The sequence below is a fragment of the Colletotrichum paranaense genome (assembly GCF_030867605.1).
Source record: "Colletotrichum paranaense strain IMI 384185 chromosome Unknown Scaffold_9.1, whole genome shotgun sequence".
NCBI classification, from domain to species: domain Eukaryota; kingdom Fungi; phylum Ascomycota; class Sordariomycetes; order Glomerellales; family Glomerellaceae; genus Colletotrichum; species Colletotrichum paranaense.
Genome location: NW_026848967.1, coordinates 291,230 through 314,154, shown reverse-complemented (window position 1 = coordinate 314,154; position 22,925 = coordinate 291,230). Strand labels below are relative to the sequence as shown.

At 54.8% G+C, this 22,925-nt stretch overlaps 9 protein-coding genes across 9 annotated transcripts; 2 read left to right on the top strand and 7 right to left on the bottom strand.

The window, feature by feature from the left end:
* Positions 1 to 801: 801 nt before the first annotated feature.
* CPAR01_10850 (SAP domain-containing protein) lies at positions 802 to 2,784 on the top strand (the record flags this gene model as incomplete). Its single annotated transcript, XM_060495110.1, has 1 exon — positions 802 to 2,784. The coding sequence occupies one exon, from the start codon at positions 802 to 804 to the stop codon at positions 2,782 to 2,784; it is 1,983 nt and encodes a 660-aa protein (XP_060345458.1).
* Positions 2,785 to 4,519: 1,735 nt separating this feature from the next.
* On the bottom strand, positions 4,520 to 5,674 carry CPAR01_10849 (uncharacterized protein; the record flags this gene model as incomplete). Its single annotated transcript, XM_060495109.1, has 1 exon — positions 4,520 to 5,674. The coding sequence occupies one exon, from the start codon at positions 5,672 to 5,674 to the stop codon at positions 4,520 to 4,522; it is 1,155 nt and encodes a 384-aa protein (XP_060345457.1).
* A 401-nt stretch (positions 5,675 to 6,075) lies between these two features.
* On the bottom strand, positions 6,076 to 6,210 carry CPAR01_10848 (uncharacterized protein; the record flags this gene model as incomplete). Its single annotated transcript, XM_060495108.1, has 1 exon — positions 6,076 to 6,210. The coding sequence occupies one exon, from the start codon at positions 6,208 to 6,210 to the stop codon at positions 6,076 to 6,078; it is 135 nt and encodes a 44-aa protein (XP_060345456.1).
* Positions 6,211 to 6,262: 52 nt separating this feature from the next.
* CPAR01_10847 (carbamoyl-phosphate synthase) lies at positions 6,263 to 7,703 on the bottom strand (the record flags this gene model as incomplete). Its single annotated transcript, XM_060495107.1, has 2 exons — positions 6,263 to 7,444; positions 7,515 to 7,703. 2 exons carry the CDS (start codon positions 7,701 to 7,703, stop codon positions 6,263 to 6,265), a joined length of 1,371 nt encoding a protein of 456 aa, XP_060345455.1.
* Positions 7,704 to 10,430: 2,727 nt separating this feature from the next.
* On the bottom strand, positions 10,431 to 12,450 carry CPAR01_10846 (major facilitator superfamily transporter; the record flags this gene model as incomplete). The annotated part of the gene is made up of 5 exons (XM_060495106.1): positions 10,431 to 11,033; positions 11,173 to 11,565; positions 11,694 to 11,913; positions 11,977 to 12,060; positions 12,194 to 12,450. The coding sequence occupies 5 exons, from the start codon at positions 12,448 to 12,450 to the stop codon at positions 10,431 to 10,433; spliced, it is 1,557 nt and encodes a 518-aa protein (XP_060345454.1).
* Positions 12,451 to 14,289: 1,839 nt separating this feature from the next.
* On the top strand, positions 14,290 to 15,290 carry CPAR01_10845 (uncharacterized protein; the record flags this gene model as incomplete). The annotated part of the gene is made up of 2 exons (XM_060495105.1): positions 14,290 to 14,448; positions 14,526 to 15,290. The coding sequence occupies 2 exons, from the start codon at positions 14,290 to 14,292 to the stop codon at positions 15,288 to 15,290; spliced, it is 924 nt and encodes a 307-aa protein (XP_060345453.1).
* A 1,221-nt stretch (positions 15,291 to 16,511) lies between these two features.
* CPAR01_10844 (electron transfer flavoprotein domain-containing protein) lies at positions 16,512 to 17,514 on the bottom strand (the record flags this gene model as incomplete). The annotated part of the gene is made up of 3 exons (XM_060495104.1): positions 16,512 to 16,594; positions 16,712 to 17,354; positions 17,464 to 17,514. The coding sequence occupies 3 exons, from the start codon at positions 17,512 to 17,514 to the stop codon at positions 16,512 to 16,514; spliced, it is 777 nt and encodes a 258-aa protein (XP_060345452.1).
* A 573-nt stretch (positions 17,515 to 18,087) lies between these two features.
* Positions 18,088 to 19,360, bottom strand: CPAR01_10843 (uncharacterized protein; the record flags this gene model as incomplete). Its single annotated transcript, XM_060495103.1, has 3 exons — positions 18,088 to 18,411; positions 18,502 to 19,239; positions 19,313 to 19,360. 3 exons carry the CDS (start codon positions 19,358 to 19,360, stop codon positions 18,088 to 18,090), a joined length of 1,110 nt encoding a protein of 369 aa, XP_060345451.1.
* A 1,207-nt stretch (positions 19,361 to 20,567) lies between these two features.
* CPAR01_10842 (RNA recognition domain-containing protein) lies at positions 20,568 to 22,196 on the bottom strand (the record flags this gene model as incomplete). Its single annotated transcript, XM_060495102.1, has 4 exons — positions 20,568 to 20,933; positions 20,988 to 21,230; positions 21,282 to 21,573; positions 21,982 to 22,196. The coding sequence occupies 4 exons, from the start codon at positions 22,194 to 22,196 to the stop codon at positions 20,568 to 20,570; spliced, it is 1,116 nt and encodes a 371-aa protein (XP_060345450.1).
* Positions 22,197 to 22,925: the final 729 nt, after the last annotated feature.

Genomic DNA, 22,925 nt, shown 5'->3' with positions numbered 1-22,925 from the left:
TGTCAAGTCAACTCTTATTGCGTCCTCATCTGGAGACTTCTATTTTGACTACCTACTTGCAGTGACTCGGCGAATACGCAGGAAGCAAGGAGATAACCGCCCCTCAAGTCGCATTGATCGTGAGTTTCGAGGAAAGCAGCAAGGTCCTAACTATTGTATTGTTTACGACGGATGCGGCGTCCAAACAAAAAAGCCGTTGATGTCCTCTGTTTAAAGTCGATGGCGACGCGGTGAGACAATGGCAATTGAGACAAAAGCCGCGCTTGCTGCAGGCGCTCTCAAGGTAAGGTAAGGCACGGCAGGCAGCACTTGCCTGACAAGGTGTAAGTGTAAAGGCCCGTGCTCCTACTTTACTCTTGTGTCGTCCAATATTTTTTGGTTGTAGACCACGTGACTGATCTCCCGGCAGATAACCGGCCTAGCGAAAACTTGTGGGTCTGCTGGCAGAAATGACATCTTACCCAGACGAAATCGATCACTAAAGGTGGGAAGGAACCCCTGCACTAGTGACTTCCCTGCTTTATTAGCGTGCCTGCTTACAGTGGAGAGGCTCTGGTTTGCATGACGGGGCAATTTTTCAGGTCGCGACGACGCGCCTCAGAGCACTCAAGTGCCTTCACCTAGGCTCATTCACGTCCTGCAACTACAACCCGAATAGGCCAACATCGCATTATTCCATCATACGAAAATCATCTTACCAACGCTGTGCGCTTCCTCCAGAACACGTGCCTGCTATAAAAACATTTCTACAAGCAGTCTAGCTATGCGCTAGCTTTTGCGCCAAACCAGCAGTTATTCATCATGAATTGGAGCAAGCAAACCGTCGTTCAACTCAAGGCGGAGTTGAAACGCCGAGGACTCGCCACCGCCGGTCTCAAACAGGAGCTCGTCGAGCGACTGACCACTAGCGACGAGGCAGTAGAGGAAGAGGTACAGGAAGAGGCACAAGAAGAAGAGGAGGAGGCTTCCACAGAGCCTGAGCCCCAACCCGCCGAATCTGCGGAGGCGCCTACCGAACCTACCCCCATCGATACCACCACCGAAGATTCTGCCGATACTCAGACTACAACTGCGCAAGCAGCTGTGGCAAGCCCTGAACCCAAGCCCGAGCAATCGGCAGCCGAACCCTCAACCCAAAATACGGAGACGACCATTCCGGAATCAATCGCCGCCGCGAACCCTACGCCTCCTGCCCCCGCTGAGATAGCGCAAGATGCTCAGAAACGAAAGCGCCGATCCCAGAGCCCTGCCGAATCGTCAGAGTCGATTACTCACAAGCGCATCAAGGCAGACCAAGACCGTATCGAGGCAGACAAAGCAGACGAGGCACCAAGCTCAGAGTCAACTAGCGTTGCTGGTATCATACACCAAGTCAAGGAAGGTGTGAAGGATGTCTTGAAGGAGAGCCTGGAGGGAGGTAGCGGTCTTCTTGAGGATGTTGCGAAGGAGGCAAAGGACACTTCGAAAGACGTTGAAGAGCTCGCGGAGAGCCACACTTTCGAACAGGACCTGCCGACGACAGAAGCAAACGCCGAAGAAGACACGGAGATGCAGGATGAGCTTAACGGAAAGGTGGACGCAGTCTCTGCCGCCGATCCTGACCATCGACAGGCTTCAGTTCACGGTCAAGAGCACCCCACGGACGGTCCGGTCACTGACCAGGAGCGACACGAGATTGCACCAGCAGACAACAATGACGCCATGGAGTACGAAAGAACGGTGCAGCCAGCTATCCACCCTGCTACCAGGGCTCTCTACATCAAGAACTTGATGAGACCACTGAAGGAGTCCACAGTTCATGACCGTCTTGTTGAGCTATCAACTCCTTCTGGCGCAGAACCCAACTTGGACGATGTCGAGGACGTATACCTGGATTCCATCAAATCCCATGCATTTGCAGTGTTCAGAACTACGACTTTGGCTTCGCGTGTCCGTAACGCGTTGCATGACGTCACCTGGCCTGACGAAAGCAACCGCAAGCCACTGTCGGTGGACTTTGTGCCACCAGAAAAAGTGAGGGATTGGATTCATGAGGAGGAGGCTGAAGGAAAATCCAACAGAAGCGCTCGATTCGCAGTGCGTTACGACATCGAAGACGATGGATATGTCACCGCTCGCCTGGTCTCTGGTAATGGCGTAACACCGGCCGAGCCAACTAGGGGTGCACCTGCAGGCCCAGCTGTTAAGGACGTCAACGCCATTCCTCTCGGTCCTCGTGGCGGTCGAGGATTTGAAGGAGCTCCCCTAGGCCCCAGAGGAGACTCCCAGCGTGGTCCTGGTCCTAGACCTCCACGACTGATAGAAAACTTTCCTGGAGGCCCTGTACAAACCACGCGAGCCCACCCTCCGGTATCCTTCCAGGCCGTCTCAGATGATCTTGTCAGCAGACGACTGCGAAACATGCGTTCTTACTACACCAAAGATGTTGATAGAGACATGGGTTCGGAGACGGAGATCAACCGCTACATCTTCGAAGAAGGCGACAAGTTTGTTGACCGTGGCCATGAGAACTTTGTCGGCATCCGACCCCCACACAGAGAGGCTGAGCGTCGTCGACAAATGGCCGGCGGAGGGCCGCCGCCGAGGGGACCACCTCCTCCAGGCCGTGGTGGTAGACGCAATGGTGGCAACGGCCGTCGCGGCCCCCGCATGGTCAGCGATAGGTATCTGCCGGGAATTAATGAGAGCGGCCCCTATCGTCAGGGCGACCGTGGAAACTTTGGTGGTTCTCGTCCTGACGGCGGCCGCCGTTTCCGTTCCGACGACCGTGGCAGCCGGTACTAGGAGCCCAAATCATCTCCTCAGAGTGATCGGTTGGCTGCTTCGGCTTCCATCATGCCTATGGCTGCGTTCCAAACGCCTTCCGCGACCACGTCCAGGCCTCCAGTGGGTTTGCCTAGCAATCTCGAGTCCAATCGACGGCAACTTCACAAGTCTGAATGTCCCAACCATTTGGAAACAGACTACTGCAATTGTCCGTGGCGTGTCGATAATCCCAGCGATCCCCATAATCAGATTACGGACCATTCTCCGCATTGCCGCAACGCCGCTGGCCATGATTTATGCTTTTGTCCCCTGCGCACTCGCCCTGTGACGCCCCCGCTGGTCATTCCAGGCGGACCTGGGTATTTTTCGCCTTCTGGGTCATCGACGGTGATGACACCACCCCCAGCATGGAAACCCGCGTAGCAGAGGCGACTAGGGGTGTTGGTGGTGGAGGATGATCCTGAGCTCAACGACATTCGTGAAGAGGTTTGGATACAGCAGGCTGCCGAGGCGCTGGGACGATTACTTCGAGCATCCCCAACTTTACGATGATCTCGGAAATGGTACTCCTCCTATCCTGCTCTTCTCAGAGCCAACCGGAATATCATGGCAAGTATTCAATACAAAAACCTAGAAGGAAAATGGGTCATTGTGGAGGGAATGCGTCGAGGGACCCCGTCGAGGGAATGCGTCACTTACGGAGCATTAGCTGTATGCTCAACAACATCCCAGACTGCCGGTTGGGCGGGTGCGGAAAGGATCAAACACACAAAAATAGATCAGGTCTAGACTGTATTATTCTCTTCTTCTTCCTTTCCCCCAACCGACGGTTCGAAACCATAGAGAGACGTGGGGACAGGCACATGACTCCACGTTGCGATACCACTAGCTAATTGAAGATGCTTCTTGAACATCGTCGAGGTCCATCCTGTTTTGATGCTCGTGATCGATCCATGGCGATCTTTGCACTCGACGAAGGGGATTTATACGTTCTTCAGACACCCGTCTCGTCGGCAGTCAGAATGGAGGCCCTCCATGGAAGCAACTCTTCGGTAGAGTCGAGCCCCAATACTTCCAGTCTCGATTCTGGAAAAGAGCGTAGTTGACAACGAATCAAGCAAAGAAGGAGAGTCCTTGGTTGATAATGCTTCAAAAGCTGCGTCTCTGTTGGAGTGTACTCCGTGTCCCCAGACCAAAGAGAAGCCACCTAAAAAAAGAAGGGTCCTGACTGACTGCGAGAACTCAATATGAAGCCGCCCCGTGACCGAGCCTCGGTGACAAGTTGTCTCTTCCACCCTCTCGTCTAGTCAATCCCCCCTGACAATATCCCACCTGCCTCGAGTAGCTCATTAGTTTGCTCTCGCCCTTGGCTTTGCTGGTCTCCTTGACCCTTCCGGTATGGATGTCCAACAACCCCATTCACCCTGAAGATTTGGTCCATAGCCCATCTCAAGAGCTCCTTGTATGTCGCGGGCCTGGAGCCATCATCTTCAGGCTCATGGTGAGAGTGGTACGCCTTGTAGGCCGGCCTATCGTATCATGAGCCATTCTGTCCACATTTCTTTCGTCACTATTGGCGGTGTTCTTACCAGGCGACTTCGTCAAAGTATTCCTCAGTGAGGCCCTCTGCGACAAAGCGAGGCACACCTTGGTACTAACTGTGCTGCTCCTGCCGATCTGATGCCCACGTTCTTGCAGTTCGCTCTGAGATGTTGGGACACAAGTTGAGGTCAATCATATTTCGTAAAGCTTCCTAGGCCTTCTGCTGCGTATCGCTGCGGAAAATTCCAAATCCCGACTGTTGAGGCGGCAAGGCTGTAGGGCAAACAGCGTTCATGAGAGGGCCTTCGACCAGGATCAGCTGTGATGGCAAGGATGTCGAAATCTCTTGGTTGTCCGGGTAGTCTATAAGTGTTTTGTAGCAAAATTGAGCTAGCCAGAAGCTCTGACGACCTGATTTGGCCGCAGTGGAAAGAGTGGCCTCCCTTAGACGAACAAGGTCAGTGACATCCCCTGCTCTCAGGTGCGGGCTGCGAATACGGCGACCCTTTGCAGTGGCATATGTCTCCCTTGTTCGATCCGACTGGGAACTATAGTTGCCTGCTCTCAACTCATTGACGTCTTTGATCATCTCTTTCCAGTCAACTGAAAATAAGCAGTTTGTGTGGACAACACGCTTCCCACTTCGCAGAGTTATTTGTGGACAATCTGCAGGAGGGAGGATATAGGCGTCTTGCGAAATTGTGAAGACTCTGCTGTTCTGTCCAAGCTTTTTGAACACGTAGCTAAGATGTAAGGCCAGTGTTGACTTGCCGCTCGAAGGGCCACCGCCGATACCGACGATGTAGGTTGGGATGTGGGAAGCCTGTCCTTCGATTGCAGTATATTCGCTCGATGCAAGATGTATACGCGAAGACGGTGGTGGAGAGGCAGATTCGAAGCTTGGCGGAGGAAAGCAAAACACTGGTAAAGAAGACGACTCCGATGGCGAGGTGTTTCGATAGGCGCCCACCCACTTGGTGAATACTCCCCAATTGAGCCCAGTGACATTGCAGCTCTGCGCCGAGTTCTCAAAGTACAAAGGCGCCTGGACGAAGGGTTTAGGAGGAAAGACGCCTTCGCTATTGAAAGGCGTTTGAATTGGTCTTTGCCCTTCATGCAAGGCGTCAGCTGCGCACAAGTCCGCCTGCTGACCATAGACTGGGTATATCCAGACTTTTAGCAGGGCGTCGATTTCCTTCGACTCTTCTGGTGTGAACAACAGACCCAGCTGCGAGGCGTCGGCAGCGTGAAGATCCTCCCATTTATCGTAAATGAGGTCCGCCCAGCCATCGTAGGTGAGATCATCCATGCCGGTCGATGTCGAAGAGCTGTCCTTTGGTTGAATCTCGACTTCTGAAGTTGTCATTACGGATACGGAAAAGGGTATAAGGCGTCGAGAAAGACTGAAAAGGCGGCGAGATAGCTGTCGATACGTTTGCAGTATGTGCTAGAGTGATGTGGAAATGAAGTGCGTACGGTGAGTGATGGGCGTCCGAGAACTCAACGATACTGGTCAAGGCCTAGGCTGGTCAACGCCCTTGCATTGCCGTTCTGTGCAATTGCTATGTCTGCCATGATCAGCACCTCTTCTTTCCCTCTGGTAATGGCAATCTTCTTCTTACGCGGCGCCTATCACTGTGGTTGTACTGGTCGTTAGCTGCTGCTTTTTTAGCCTCATGTCACATGAGAAGGAACTGGGGGAAGAATGATGTTTCCATATCATGAACGTTTTGGGTTTCAATTTGGAAAGTAGCTTTCTCAGAGCTGCTATGAACTGTGTAGTGAAAAAAACGAAGGAGAAATCATCAAATCCCACTTAATATGTATGCCCAAGGTCCAAATAGACCCCAAATCAACTGCCGCGATACCCATAACTACAAGATAAAAAACCAGAAACCCCATTTTGCACCAGGACGCAAGTAACCCCTATTCTGATCACACAATGCGGATTCAATTAAGCAGCCGCGGCGAGGGTGGTGGGCTCGACACCAACACGCTCCCTGCTGAGGATGTCAAGCATGAGCTGAGTGGGGCGGTTGTCCTTGAAGATCTTCTCGCTGTCCTTGAACATCTGAACGTTCTCGAGGTACTTGTCAAAGAGGTAGGAGCTGTCCATCGGGCCACCCTTGGCCTCGGGGTGGAACTGGGTGGAGAAGATGGGGCGGGTCTTGTGCATCATGCCCTCGTTGGAGCCGTCGTTGAGGTTGACAAAGTACTCCTTGAAGTCGCTGGGGAGGGTGGAGGAGTCAACAGCGTAACCGTGGTTCTGGCTGGTGATGTGGCACTGGCCGGTGGTCAAGTCGAGGGCGGGGATATTGTGGGCGCGGTTGCCGTACTTGAGCTTGATGGTGCGGGCACCGACGGCCAAGGCGAGAAGCTGGTGGCCGAGGCAAATTCCCATGATGGGAACGGGGGAGGTCTCCATCAGGCGGCCAAGGTTGTAGATGGTCTCCTGGCAGTGAGTCGGGTCACCAGGGCCGTTGGAGATGAAGACACCGTCGAAGTTGCTAGCAACCTTGTGGATGGGGTAGTTGTAGGGGAAGACGGTGACGGAGGCGCCACGGCTGACCAAGCTGCGGAGGATGTTCTCCTTGACACCGCAGTCGATCAGGGCAACGTGGAAGCGGGCGCCAGGGGACTCGACAACGAAGGGAGCCTTGGTGCTGACACGCTTGACCAAGTTGATGGCACCGGGGTCGATGAAGCTCTCGTCCTCGTCGGCGTCGTACTCGTCACCAATGGTGATCCTAGCGAGGGAGGAACCCTGCTCACGGAGGTAGGTGACGATCTCACGAGTGTCGACGCCAGAGATGGCCGGGACACCCTCACGGGCGCACCAGTTGCCCAAGCTCTCAACAGCGGTCCAGTGGCTGTACTCGGTCGCAACGTCGGCGACGACGACACCGGCACACTGGATGTGAGGGGACTCGAAGTACTTGAGGAGGTTAAACTCATCACGCTGGTTGGAGGGCACACCGTAGTTGCCAATCAGGGGCTGGGTGAAGACCAGAATCTGGCCACGGTAGGAGGGGTCGGTCATGGACTCGGGATATCCGACCAGGGAGGTAGTGAAGACGGCCTCGCCAGAGATGTTGGAGTTTGCTCCAAAGGCTCGGCCGGAGAAGACAGGGCCATCCTGAAGGGATTGTTAGCAAGCTTGTTTCTATCATCGCGAAGTAGGTGGATATTTCTCGGTGGTGACATACTCGGATGGTCAAGGTGGCGTCGAGGTTGGCGACGGGGTTGGTGGCACGGGTCTGGGTGAAGGGCATCTTGCGGCCCTTGCTACCAGCGGCCTGACCGGAGAGGAATCGGGTCTGAACTCGGAGGCCGGAGCTCAACCCGGCGGCACCGTTGGCCGCGGGCTTGGTGAGGGAAGCCAATCGAGAGAACATGTTGGCTGTGGTTTAGGTAAAGGTGTTGTAGAAGAAGTTCCTTGTGGTTTGGATAGACACTTTAGGGGCTGGCAGCCTTCCACAAGTGGTCTGTTGGGGGGTGGGAAACATGGTCAGTCTCGCGTGCCACTATGGAGGGGCGGTGAGTCAATCGAGGATATTATGCTAACCTGAGAGATAATCCTGAAGATAGCGAGTCAGCAACCGAAATTTAGCAATATTAATGATTGAAAGGAAGCAATGCGTCTTCAGTGCAAGCCGACTAGACACCAAGGGCCTTCAATTGGGCTATGGGCACCAGCTTGAGACAGAGTTTGGCGGCGGGGTCGAGAGGTATCACGAAGAGGGCGAGCTCAGACGAACCACCAAGGAAAGGACTGGATAAGAGAGATGAATGAAAATCATCTACATACCTGAGAGGTGAAGACTGAAGGACGCCCGTTCATAAGGGCAGCTTGCAAATGGTCAATCAGTAGAAGAAGGGTAGTGAAGTGCTCGAGGCGAGGTTGTGGAGGGATGATGGCTGGATATAATCTGTGACGAGAGTGTTGCACGATGCGGCAGGATTTTTGGATCTGGAGGAGGGAAAAGGGAAAGAAAAGAAAGAGAAGGGAAGTGGTGGGAGGAGATCGGGTAGAAAAATAGGAAGCACGAGCGCCGGCACACGGAGTCACACAGATGGAGCGCAGTAGGTACCTCAGCAAACGGGGCCCCTCTTCCTCCACCTCCACCACCGCTCACCCCGTCCAAGTCCCAGGTATTCAACGTCAGGTCAAGGTCAACCTGGCAGGTCACAGCCAGCAGCAGTACTTGGGTTTGGGCTGGGCAAATTTTTTTCGGGGAGCTTGTCATTGGACCCTTTGGGGAAAGATCGGTTGCTGATTAGCTAGTCAACCAGTGAAGGGGGGTCAACGGGCCCCCCGTTGTGAGGATGCCTGCAGGGGAAAATCTCGCCGCACCAAAGCTTGGGCTGTCACCAAAGCACCGGGCGGGCACTGACAGCCGGCAGGTAAACCGTAGTGTAAGGTAAGGTAGGTAAGGTACCTCCCCGCCCCAGCACAAGGGCGCCCGCCCGCCCGCCGATGTCGTTCCTTATCGCGGGGCTTTACATAATTCGCCCAGCCTTTTAGCAATTCCGCCCTTTAATCATTTTGCCCCTGCTTCTTATCAGCCCTGCTGAAGCCGAATTGGACTGGTCCTATCAGTACGCAGTAAAGTGCTCTTGGGCAATTACATCACCGCCCACCGTGCTTTGTACTTTTGTGTGTACGGAAATGCTCTGTTCACAACATCAGCACTAGAAAAATTCTACGCCGTGCCATTGAGCCGGCATTGGGCTGCGGAAAGACGCTTTTGACCCAGGGATCGCTATTGCAGCTACCCGGCACACTGTTCCAAAGCTTCATTCCCCCAAAATTGACGCAATATCAGAGTTGGTGGGCTCTTTCTCGTCTTGCTTTTCTCTCGCGCCCTCCCCATCCCGCCGCCGGGTTCGGAGTCCCACTTTCAACTATGTACTATGTAGAGGTGACCGTCCCACTGGGTGAGTTAAAACTGCTGACATTGCATACTGTAGACAGCCCTGGGCTTCCCTGCATAAATCGCCTAGATGCAAATACATTCATCCTCACCTCTCCCCGGTTGGGCTAGAACGACTGAACAACTTTTCCTGCCTCTTCCAACGGAACGGGGCTGTCAAACGGGGACGCGCATTGGCGGTCGGCCTATCGCAAGCTAATATCGGGTCCTCCCTTGCCAACCAGAACCGGAAACCCTCGATTAGAGTCCCTTTCAACCCTTTCTCCGGGATCCTGCAGTCTACACCGACTCGAGCCCGCCTTCCCGCGTCCCTTTTTTGTTCCTGTCTGGACTCTTGGAGGGGCGCGTGTTTGGAACTTTGAAAGAAGACAGATGCAGGACCTTGCAGCACCCATCTGCTCGGAAACCCCGGCTCACTCAAGGCGGTCTGCCTCTTTCAACCAATGACTTTAGTACAACATGATTCTAAGCACGTAGCCACGCAACCACGCGAACAACGCGCAGCGGGCCATCATGGTCGGGGGTTTCGTGTATTTGTCGTCTTTTCTTTTTCCCGCCTTTTTGTCTCATTCGTCTTTTGTGTTTAGACTTGCGAGATTCTACGGAATGCTACCTCGACTTCGACCTCGACATGTGGTCTCACCGTGTCAGCAGCTGCCTGGTCGAACATGTCTGGTTACATACATGCCAAGGATGCGGTCAAGAACTTTGGCTTCTGACCCCTCATCTCGTGTTCGAGACTCTGGAGTTCTCATTGCGCTGTCGCCAACAGACGTCAAGTCAGCATTGTGGACAGAAAGACCAACCTTCGCCGCAAAGTCACGACTTTCTCATACCGCGTTTGCTGGGACTCTTTCAAACTCTATATGAAGCTATCAAAGTGGGGACGGACGCCTCACCGTCAAGTGATCTTGTAAGCAGTAGAAGCCACACGAAGCATTCAAGATGAGATGGCCTTGCAGCAGGATGGAGGCTGCTTCAGCTTCATTGCTGCGAGCCGGTGACCTTTTACTGAAGCCAGTTTGAGGCCACTGAAGACCACGATGTTGACCTTGCTGAGATGTTAACCATCAAGTTTAATACCCTTCATTTTCTACAAGCTTCAAGTCACACATCAAGTGATGGTCCGCTCTCATAAGATCAGAACACTCAATGCCAACCATTCTACTTTTCTTCCGTCCTCTTCCATCAGAGTATATACAACCTCACCCTCCTCCCCGCCCCCTCAGCCTCAGCCTCCTCCACCATCCTCCGATTCGCCCTCCCAAGCGACCACCTCATCCAAAACACCGTCCCGATACACATGACGGAAAACATCATCATAAGCAAAAAAGCAAGCAGATACCTCGGGTTATCCGCCGGCCTAAAAAAATACGGGCTCCAAATATTCCCAACTTGCGCCAACAAGCACACAATCGACGTCGCCGTCGCCCTCTTCTCGGGCGTCTCGCTCGCCACGCTCGCCGCCCAACTGAAAATCAATCCCGTCGATGCAAAGGCCCCCGGAAGGTACAGGAAACTTGCAAAGTACCGCGCCGGCCGGTTCGTCGTCGCCGCCGAGATGACGAAGCCGAGCATGGCGACGCAGACGGGGCCGATAATGTGGAGCCCCCGATCAGCGCGGCGGTCCGAGGAGACGGCGACGCAGAGGGCGACGGCGGCGGCGAGAAGGTAGGGGGGCGCGGTGAGCATCAGGGTCGTTGTGTTAGAGCCTAGACGGAAGCCCTGGACGATTGTCGGGAAGAAGCTGTTGAGGCCATGGGAGGAGAGGTAGAAGGCCATCATGCAGACCTGCGAGCGCCGTCCAAGTCAGTCGAGAACCTGTCTCTCTTCTACTATGCATTTCTCAAAGGGCGGGGGAAAGCTGCGCTTCCTAAAACAGCGGCAGGATCAATGAGAAGGGAAAGGGGGGATAGAGTGGGAAACTCACAAAAGCCCACGTCCTCGCATCCTTAACAGCAAGCCCCAAACCCCTCCACACACTCGACGTCTCCTCGGGCACCGAAACCCGATCGGCCGCCATCCTCTGCGCCGCGACCTGCAGCTCTCGCTCTGACATGAGCCACGAACACATACCCGTCCGGGACCCGACGTAATCCGGCAGGAAAGCCAGCGCCGCGAACGCAGACGCGAAGCTCCCCGCGCCCTCGATGATGAAGAGCCACTGCCAGCCCGCGAGCCCGCGCGCGCCGTCGAGGTGCGCAAAGACGGCGGCGGCGATGAGTCCCGAGAAGGCGGTCGCGATGAGCATGCCCGAGTAAAGTATTGCTGTGCGGAAGGCAATTTCTTTTTGGGTGTACCAGCAGGAGAGGACGTAGAAGATCTGGCCATCACGAAATTGTGGTTTAGCAGAGGTCAAGGGTTCTCTACGTTTTAGGGAGAGAAACAAGCTAGATTGCCTCTCGAAAAGAGGGAATGTCCACGAGAAGAAGCACGAGTTGTGTCACTTACCCCTGGGAAGAACGGCGCCTCAACAATACCCAGTATCACTCTGATAGCGACAAGGCTTGAGAAATTCTTCGCCGCGGCCGTCGAGGCCGATACACAGGACCACAGGAGCACGCAGCACGGGAGGTATATGCTCGGACGCACGCGGGTGATGAGCATGTTGGACGGCAACTGGGCGACCATGTACCTGATTCGCCAAGAAGACAAGGGGTCAGCGACAGTCCTAAACACACGGAGAGAGAGAGAGAGAGAGGGTCTCGGCAAATGACCCAAAGGAAAGACTCACCCGACGTTGAATATCGCCACGGCGGTGTTGAACTGCTCCCCCACGAGCCCGAGATCCGCCTCAAACTTGTCCAACTTGGCCTGTCTATACCGCGGATCAATCATCATACGTCAGCATATTGCGAAAAGCTCTCCTCCTGCTACGGAACAGCGGACCAGCAACTCCAATGTCAAAGGAACCAATCTCCCCAGGAAAGGAGACGAGAAAATAAACCTACGCGAGATTATTCCTGTCGAGGTAATTGAACATGTACAGCGTCCAAATTACCGGCATAAGAGTCACATCCAGCTTCCGCACCAGGCTCTTCTCCGCCGCGCGCCACTCGGGGTGTGCCATGGCCACTTCATCGGGGGTCTCGAGGACGAGCCGCGGCGATGATGGGGACGCCGGCGGCGACGAGGCGGAAGGCAGCGGGCCTTTCTCGATCGTGTCGACCGAGACCTCTTCTTTACTCGTCGAGGTGATTTTGCCCATCTTAGCGACTTCGGATTCCTTCCAGCTTCCAGTGTACGATTTTCAGCGTGAACGATTAGAAATCGATGGTTAAGGGGGGTTCAGAATGCGAGGTGAAGATGAATCGTTGACCAAAGGGTCTGAGGGTGGGTGTGGCAGCTTTTGTCTTTTGATATATCGAGTCAAACCGGGCTGGCATCGACCTCGCTTTCGGACGTGGACATGACCTGGATGGTAAAGGCCAGAAGGTTTGTGTTCCTTTCCCCTCTCCTCTGCCCCTCTTCCACACTAACACATACACATTTTCCCATCACTCATATGGCAGCACATGGGAAATGGCTCAAAAAACAAAGCAAAACAGCAAGGCATCAACAAGCCGAAAACCATAGGTCCCGATAACGAGCTTGGCTTCCAGGTTTTGCCGGTTATCATTTCCACAGTCAAGTCTCAGCATGTCACCATAACGAGTGTGTTCTCATCACATTGGGCGGGGGGGGGGGGGGTGGACGACTTTCCTGCTCAATGTTCCAGACTCTAAAGTCAAAAAGGGATCCTTCTCCCGAGGCCCCGAAATGCTTAAATTGCCAACGCCAGGTAAAGGTAAGTATGCAACTCTCAAACTCTACAACGCGTCGCGACTGTGACGTTGGGGGAGGAAGGGAGGGTAAGGATGGTAGGTCATCTACGAAAGCTTGGGCTCAAGCTTGTAGAAAAGTCTATTCGTCCAATACCGTCTGTCTACTGTGGTATGGACGAGCATATGATCGGACGGGGGCTTTTTTGACTCGGCCGATGCGCTTCCGTGAGGGGTTATGATAGGGAACGGACCTTCAGAATCGTGGTCTTCATTATCCTTTTTTTCTCATTTAGAGGGAATGGCTATAATCACATACAGCATGGTGGGCGGTTCCTCATGCTGTGAGATTCAAGAAAGATAGGAGATGTATATGCTCAATGAAGTTACATCGCAAGTGGCCTATAGTTGACTATAGTTGACTAAGAAATATTTGACCAATGTTACACATGTGATATCGAGACACTTCGCCCAACACCGAAGGTATTGTACCAATAGGTCTCGTGATGACCTGCTATACCTACATTAATCGCCCATTTCACCCACCCATGACGTTCTCACACCATCGTCGTGCGAAGCTCAATGAGCCGTGGGACTATTCGGCTCACTAGCTCATATACATGTGTACATCTCTGACCTTATAACACCCGAGCAAACTTGCCGCAACGGCTCCGAAGTTCTAGAACCAAAGGAAGCACCCAGAACCAAACCGACTTCGGCGCTCGCTCAAACACAGTACACAGTGGTTCAAGTAGGTGAGTAGTAAGTCGTGTTTATTATTCAGCAAAAAGCCCAGCAAACAAGGCGGGAATAAGCCATGCCCACCCCGCAAGAGCGTGAGGCTCTCTGAATGGTCAGTCGTAGAAATAAACTATATCCAAGGGCCAGCAACACCCGCGTCTGCCGTTGCCGTCTGCCCGAAATGTCCGAATGGTGAATTGGCCCTCATGTTAACAATGGAGAGTCGTTGAAGAAAGCGATGATCACAGGAATGTGGGGATGGGAATACAACACTAGCCTAACTGCATCCACGGCAGTTGCGTCATGAGGGAGGCGATGTCGGTTAGAAAATCCCCGGACACTACTATCTCGGCGCGTCTTGGCGGGGTTTCCTCGGACTTTGACCTTCTTCTCTCTCTGTCTCTCTGTCATTCACCCGCAATTCCATAAGGATATCAAATTCCGACATTTAATTGACGAACTATTTTCTATCACTAGCCTGAAGAGTTGAGATCAATTAGATATTACCCATCATAGTGAAATTGATCTAGCAATCGAAGCCGAAAATGACATCAAGCAACGATAGCTCCTCAACCCCGGTCTCGGCAGCAACAAAGCTGCGGCAACGCCTCAGTGAGACCGACGACCTGATCCTCCTACCAGGCGTATACGATGGCTTCAGCGCCAGAATCGCACTCGAAGTTGGCTTCGACGGTCTCTACATGGTAAAAGCCTACCTAAACACACTCAAACTCAACCTCTCATTCTTACTCCCACCCCTTCACTAACACGAAAAACCCAGACCGGCGCAGGAACATCAGCCTCAAAACTAGGCCTCCCAGACCTCGGCTTCGCAACCTTAGACGACATGCGCTCCCACGCCGAAATGCTCGCCAACCTAGACCCGTCCATCCCCCTAGTAGCAGACGCAGACACAGGCTACGGCGGCCCCAACATGGTCGCCCGCACCGTGACCCAATACGCCCGCAGCGGCGTCGCAGGCCTCCACATCGAAGACCAAGTCCAGACAAAACGCTGCGGCCACCTAACAGGCAAACAGGTCGTCGACGCAGACGTCTTCGTCTCCCGCATCAAAGCCGCCGTCCTCGCGCGCCGCAAAATCGGCTCCGACATCGTCGTCATCGCCCGCACCGACGCGATCCAGACGCACGGCTTCGACGAGGCGCTGCGCCGGCTCCGGGCGGCCGTCGCGGCGGGCGCGGACGTCGCGTTCCTCGAGGGCGTGACGCCGGCGGAGGAGGCGAGGACGGCGTGTCAGGCTCTCGCGCCGACGCCGGTGCTGCTGAACATGGTCGAGCACGGTGCAACGCCTTCGTGGACGGCGGCCGAGGCCAAGGAGCTGGGGTACCGCATGATGATTGTGCCGTTTGCGGCCATTGCGCCGGCCTACGAGGCGATTCGCGAGTCGCTGGCGAGATTGAAGGCGACGGGCGTGGTCGGGACAAAGTCTGATTTCTCGCCGAGGAAGCTGTTTAGCATTGTTGGGCTGCAGGAGGCTATGGAGTTTGATCAAGCTGCCGGTGGGAGCTCGTATAGCCAGGTGTGATGGCCGAAAGACCAATAGCCACAGTGAAGTCGATTCGATGTAAAGAAATTGGACGACGGCCTCTGTGATATCATCTTTGGTCCTGCGGAATATACACCCGACCCACCTAAGGTAGGCTGACTAGGCACATGCCTTGTGAATACTATCTTGATGAGCACCTGCCTTAGGAGTGCTTACCTTACCTTGTATTCAAATCGAGCGCCCTTTTTCTCAACCAAGCCCAATCGAGCCCGGTGGCCGAGCGGTATAGCGCATTGAGACGTTGGGATACGAACTTGGTGAGAAACCCTGAGAAGTCTGCTCTCCCAAGCAGATGGAGGACTTCGCAGGTGTAGCGTAGTCAGGGTTCGATTCCCGGACCTCGCACCCGAGCTTTTGTTTTTTTGCCCTCTGTGATTGATACTAGGAGATACTGGTCGGCTACGATGGTGAACTCTGCATACGTTCGACGTCATTCGTTTGGAGGTCGACCTAACTAGACGAGCCGATGCATGTCGCGGATTTCAATCTAGAATAATCAGCAAACTCAGCGCAGCAAACGTTTATGCTGGTTAACCGCATCCCGCGTCCCATGTGCCTTCGCATTCCGAGACCTATCTCCGAGATGCCTCGCAATCTGAATTTACTCTCGCCGATTCCGTATGGGCGGTACATTGCGTGCTCGGCTTCACGTCGCTAACCGGACCGTTACGTTGACTTGCCTATGGTCCACCATCATCTTACAAGGTTCGACAGCGAAGCGGATGGCCACCGCGTAACACCTACCCTGGGCCGAGCTCTCGACCAAGATGCTAAGGGGGGCAAGGTATATCAGCTTGCTTTCCCGTCTGAACAATTGATGATTATGTCGCTTATCGTTCTCCCTCGACTCCAAGATGGCAGAAGTCAGCCAATTCGAGCCGCACAAAATGGTGTGGCAGCAAGAAATCTTCATGTGACACACCCGGGCTAGGACCTTGTACATCGATCTAACGCAATGGAGGGCCACCAGTACCGTGAGTCTAGTGCTTTTGTAGAACAGCTGCGATGTCAGTAATAAACATGACGAACATATTGCGTTGGTTAAGATGTGCCGCGAGATATAATTGATGGCTCGAAAGTGCATTCGTATTCCGAATACTGCGTCCGCGATCATGTCCGAACATCCGAGGAGCCTACATTTGAATCGTTTCTATTGCAAAAAAGGGTCTCTTCGTATTGGTACAAGCCATGACACGCCCCTTACAAGGCGCCGAGCTCCTTGAGCTTCGCAACGAGACCGTCAACGTCCTCGACCTTGCCGCCACCCTGGCGCTGAGGGGGCTCTGTGAAGATTGGTTAGCTCGCAATTTCTCCAGAAGAAAACATAACCGATCCGTTTTCTGAGCAGGCATGTAGGGGAAAAGACAGTGGTTTCGTCAAGAGCGCAAAAAAGGACTCACCAGTAACCTTCAAAACCTTCAACCTCTTCTCAACACCAATCCCGTAGTCGGCCAGCTTCTTCTTCTCAAGCGGCTTCTTCTTCGCCTTCATGATATTCGGCAAGCTCGCGTACCGCGGCTCGTTGAGCCGCAAGTCCGTCGTAATCACCATCGGCAACTTCGCCTTGACCGTCTCCACGCCACCATCAACCTCGCGCGTGACGCTCACGCTATCCCCCTCGCCAAACTCCACCACGCTCGCCGACGTAGCCTGCGGCCACCCCAGCAACCCAGCGAGCATCTGGCCTGTCTGGTTCGCGTCGTCGTCGATGCTCTGCTTGCCGAGGATGACGAGGTTGGACTTGTGCTCCTCGGCGGCCTTGCGCAGCAGCTTGGCCACGCTCAGGGGCTCCAGGTCGTCGCCCTCCTTGGTCTCGACGTGGATCGCGCGGTCGGCGCCCATGGCCATGGCGGTGCGCAGCACGTCGACGGCCTTGGGGGGTCCCGCCGAGATGACGGTGATGTCCTCGACGCCGCCGGGCGCCCGCTTCTTCTCGCGGATGCGGACCGACTCCTCGACCGAGAGCTCGTCAAAGGGGTTCATGGAGTGTTTGACGCCGGCCGTCTCGACGCCCGTCTGGGCCTTGTTGACTCGGGGCTTGACCTAAGTTTTGCGGAACCATTGGTGTTAGTTGAGGACCACACAATCACAAGCCAATTTCTGCGGGAGTGCCCATTGCGTGCGGTCGTGAGCAGAGCTTTGGTAGACGTACAGCATAGTCAATGACCCGCTTCACGGGAACGAGGATTCGGAGGGCGGACATGACTGGGCTCTCTCTCGTTATGCTTCTTCAATGGCCCGGTGTTGATGCGGGGAGGGGGGCTGCTTGTGGTACTGCGCAGATGGGAATTGGAGGGTGTGGTGGGAGCTCGAGGTCTTCAATGGTCAAGGTCCGTGTCGTCACTGGGGAAAATGGGACCTCCGTCGTTAGCGATACCGGTTAACCTCGGGTCACCGCCCCACCGTAAGCCCTTTTCGGTCATTCGAGCGTAGACGCCGACTTGCAGGCTCATAATCCCGAAGCTTCTCATTTTTGGCCGAATTGCTCGTTTGGAAGTCCCGCCCTCACATGAAGGCATCTCGGCTTTGAGAAGTTCGCTTCGCTCAACTCTATCCACTCAGTAGAGCACTATCACCATGAAAGCATGAGACACACCCAGCTTGACAGTTGCACACCTACTAGACATACCAGTGCATAGCGTCTCTAAGGTCGAAACAAGTGATATTGCGGTCTAAATTGATATTCTTCGACTTGCAGGCCTGCCAAAGCACAACAACCGCTCACCCACACAACCCCTAAACCCTCCTTTCCGGACACCGTATATAACGCCCGCACTCACCAGTCATCCCATCCATCATTGTCCTTCTTCGCAGCCGGTGCCGCGGCACCTCCAGTCTTCTTGCCCATGGCAGACGTACCAATCGAACTACCGCTCTGCGTCTGCCTCTGGTCCGCCAGACTGCTAAAGCTGTCCCAAAAGTCCTTTTTGCTCTCATCCAACGGCGCCTGTCTCGACGCCCCGCCCTGGCCCCCTTGGCTGGGACCGCCCTCGACGAAGCGGTTGAAGCCGTCATGGGCATTGCGGGCACCCTGCTGCGCGACGCGGCCCGCGTTGGCCGCCGCCATCTGCGCTTGCTTTGCAAAGTCGGATTCGGCAAGCTAATTTCAAGGAGGACGTCGGATTAGTCCGGAGTTCTTCGTTCGGGCCGGGGCCGGAGGAGATATGATTGAAGTAGAAGAGTCACCCACCTGTTTCGCTGTGGGCTGAATGTAGCCATCGTTGACCGTCTTGGCCGTCTTGGAGACGGTGGTTGTGAACCAGCCGAACCCCTTGGTCAGAGCAGCCACTGGATCTCTCTGTAAATCATCCACGGTCGGGATACCGCTTTCCTTCTTCTCGGGCATAGGGCTGCTGCCGAATCCTGCGTATTTTCCTCCCTGGCTGGGAGGCAAGTCTTCGGATCGGGAGGCGTTCTCGGCGCCGAGCTTGGAAAAGTATTTGTCGTCCACCTTGACCTTCCTGCCGGGACTGGCAGCGCGGCTGTTTGTGCTGCTGAGAGGTGTGCCCGTTCGGCTGGCGGGCTTCGCCGCCGGTGCTGGTGCAGGCTTCTTCTCGCCGGGAACGTACTCCTTGCCCTCGACCTTGGCAGAAAGCCTGTCCTTCCACTCCTCACCGACCTCGCCACTGTATCGCTCCGCGATCGTCGCGTCGTCCCACGAGATGCCTCTCATCTTGGTGTCCTCATGCTGTTCGAAGAAGTTGCGCCAGTTCTCGTTGCCACCCAGGCGCATCCGTTCGATCTCGACCTGCTTAAATGCGTCCATTGAAATGCTGCGCACGAAAGAAATGTGCACACCGAGACCGCGATGGACACCGGCGCATGAGAGGCAGATGAAGATGCCGAACTTCGGGGAGGCCCATTGCGGGGATGGTGCGTTGCAGTCGCAGCAGACGTTGTTCTTGGCCTCCTTTTGAATCGCGGCTAGCTGTGAGGAGACGTTGGGTTAGCGGCGAGTCGCGAAGTCGCAAGCGAGGCACTCGACTTGGGAGAAGACTCACCTTGGCGCGCGTCTCGGGATCAACCTCCCACATGGCCTTGGAAGCCATCGTGGGAAGGAATTAGGGCTGGTGATTGGGTATGAGGGGAAACGCGTGGCAAAGGAGAGCTGAATGAGGTACGTGGGAGGTTGTCTTGTCGCAGAGGAGTTGTGGAGGGGCTTTCTCGATGCCGATAAGGGGTTTTGCTGGCAGTCGACTAGGGTGCGGGAGTCTGGGCGTCTGGTCGGGTTGGGTACCTCTTAGTGACTGACGTTGCCCTCAATTTCATCCATGTATTTGAGTTTCTTGGCCCAAGGGAACGGACACGTGAGCTACCAAGTCTCTGGTAACACCAACCTGCCAATTTGTGCTTCCAGGCCCATGGAGTTATCGTCATGCTCGAGTGTATGGATTCCCATTCAAGCAATCGAGGCAGCACATATCGAATCTCTCACGTCGGTCAGGTAGTCACGGCGCAAAAGACAAGGTAAGGTAGACAGGGGGCCTTCAACTCCATGGGGCTCTGCTGGAGACTCGACAGTCAAGGAGAGGTCCAGACTTCGGTCTGGGACACTTGGCTTTTGGGGCTCTGCCGCCACCCAATGATAGTCCTCGAAACGCCATACATGCACCACTGAAACCAACCACTGATTCCCACCGAATGCTCAACGAAAAGTGTCAAGGTCCTAGGAACGACATACCTTACCTTCCTAGATTTGCATGGCCATGGAAGTCCATGTGCAAACTGTGCAAGGCAGCACTCTGTTAGCAGCCGTTCAGACGATTTCTGCGAACTCGAACCACAGTACGCAACCTTAAAATCACTCAACGATGATGCATTCTCTAACCGATTTTTGGTGTTGCACCGCCCTTTTGTATTTTTTTGTTTAACTGTAAAAAGCTACCCGATTTGAAACGTTTTGCGCCAAACTTTTCCTCTTCCTTTTAGACCGCCTCCAGCTTAAGCTAATTTACAACCCAGCATAGGGTGACGGAGAAAATGCGAGGTCAGGTAACAAGTACAGAAGAGGTGGCCGGTAAGATCATGTGTATTAGTTTAGGGATGGTGGCAGCCCTGCACATCTTATTTGGCCTATCTACCGAGAGCGAATCTCGTAAAAAGGCAGACGTAGATGTATTTGGCCACCTTTTTGGTGGGCACTTCCAAAAAATTGAAATCGTCGTAACAGGTACCGCATCGTAAAGCTCGTAAAGGCAATGGCTCCGGAGGTTGGGCCAAGACGCATTGCCGGGGCTGTAGGTAGGTCGCCCACATTTAGGCGGTGGTGGCGGGAGCGGCAGCCGGGGTCTCGGCAGCAGCAGGAGCAGCCGCGGCCTCGGTGGCAGCCTCCTGGGTGCCGTTGGCCTTGGTCTCCTCCTTGGGGGCGTTGGCCTCCTCGTCGGTCTTGTCGGGGCTGTCGATAGCGACCTTGACGGCGATCTCGCGGCCCTCAATCTCCTTGCCGTTCATCTCGGAAACAGCCTTCTGCTGAAGCTCCTCAGAGGCGAGGGTAACGAAGCCGAAGCCACGGCCCTTGCGGGGCTCGCCGCGAGCCTGAAGCTTCTTGATCATGAAGCGGGGGATGGGGCGGAGAGCGATCTTGGCGGAAGAAGGCTCGTAGGCGGCGAAGAGCTCCTTGAGCTATTGAACTGTGTCAGTACTAGGCAATAAACAGAGCCAATGATGATATCATACCTTCTCCTCGGTCAGGTCGTAGGGGAGGTTGGCGACCATGACCTTGGTCTTGGAGGCAATGCCATCGGCGGGAGGGCCACGCTCGCGACGCTCACGGGGGGCACGAGCCTCGGCGGACTCGCCGGCCTTCTGGGTCTTGGCGGCATCCTTGTTGGTGGCATCGGTCAGAGGCAGAACCTCAGAGGTAGCGGGAGCGCCGGCAGGGACCTCGGCGGCAGCACCCTCGATGGGAGTGCCATCCTCCTGTAAATTTGTAAGCAGCTTCTCGCGAACTATTCCTTGACTTCAACTTACGTTGCGGCCACCGCGGGCACCACGACCGCCACGGCCGCGGCCACGTCCACGGCCACGACCGGAGGCGCGGCGGCGGTTACCCTCACCAGCACCCTCACCGTTGGCACCCTCGGTCTTCTCTCCAGCGGGCTCAGGCTTGCGGGCAAGCTGAACCGAGACCTTACGCTCGAGAATCTCCTTGCCGGAAAGCTCAGAGATGGCGCGCTCGGCCTCGGAAGGGGTGGAGAGGTCGACGAAGGCGTAGCCAACAGGTCGGTCGGTGCGAGGGTTCTTGGGAATGGAGACGGACTCACTATGGAAAAAGGCGGGTCAGTATGAGTTGTCATGTGTGACGCAAGTGGGTGGAATTTTGCGGGGCAGGGGAGGGATGAGAGGCCACGCTGCAACATCGTGACAGTTGAGAGAAGCGGTCTAGGCAACAGCAGCACCAGGGCAGCAACGGACGCAAAGCGACGCCCAACCTCGATGCATCGTGAGTCAAATGCAAACGATGCAAGCAAGTGGGCATCGATGCGATGTCAGAAGCATTGCCGTAGAGGATATGTGGGGAACAGGTGCTTTGGGAAGGTACAGCTTCCTCGGAAACAAGCTCGCACTACCGCCTACAGTAGGCTCCCATGACGAAATGACGACAGGTTGAGGACGACAATAAGGTCGGTGACGACAAAAAGTGACGATGAGAAGATTCGCGACAACTTACACAAGGTAACCCTTGAAGAACTCCTTCAACTCCCCCTCCGTTGTCGCGTAGGCCAGGTTGCCGATGTACAGACGGCGTCCCTCAGCAGCGCTGGCGAGGACGGCATCGTTGTTGGCGGCAGGCTTATCGGCGGCCTTGTCGGAGATAGTGGCATTGCTCAGAGCATTGGTAACGTCATTGACGGCTTCGGAAACCTTCTCGACGGCAGCAGACATTTTGGCGGTGTTGGTCTGGTGGATGGAGACGGAGGTTTGTGGAGGTTGAGGCTGCGTTTCGGTGAAGTGCGTGATAACAGATGACGTGCGAACTTGGACCCGGTGGCAGGAACGAAGATTCGAGATTGATGGAGAATGGAAGTTCGGTGGATTAGAACTCTGAAACAATGAGGGGGAATTTTCTCAGGGTAGCTTGGTGCCCTAGAAAGCTTGAAAAAAGTTGACAGACGACGTTGCGTTGCGCGGTGACACAGGATCTTGAATTTGTGATGTGGAGGGAAAGGAGAGAGGAAAGGGATGGCTCAAGCCGCGACCTCAAATACAAATATTTTTTTTCTGGTGAGCAGGGGAAACAGAGGACGAGGGTAAGCGAGGCGCAAACCCACCGAACAGCAGGTGCGGCCCACGTTCTGGGTACCTTGGGATGGCAAGAGCGGACTCCTAGGCTGCTGTGGCGGTGCGGAAAGACGAGGGTGTGGGTGGGTACTTGCCTATTGTGTCTGCAGCAGCCGGGTAGGGGGGTATGGGGTAAGGAGAAGGGGGAAGGGGGAAGGCACGAATGGAAATGACGGCAGCGCAGCAGCTTTCCATATGATTCTCGCCGGATGACGCGATGGGCTTATTGTTTTTTTTGTATGATTACGATATATTTATCAACAGGAACCCAAGACAGAACAGCTCTTGTGCAAACACGCAGGGACAGCTTCAGTTCCACGTCAGAAAGTGCCT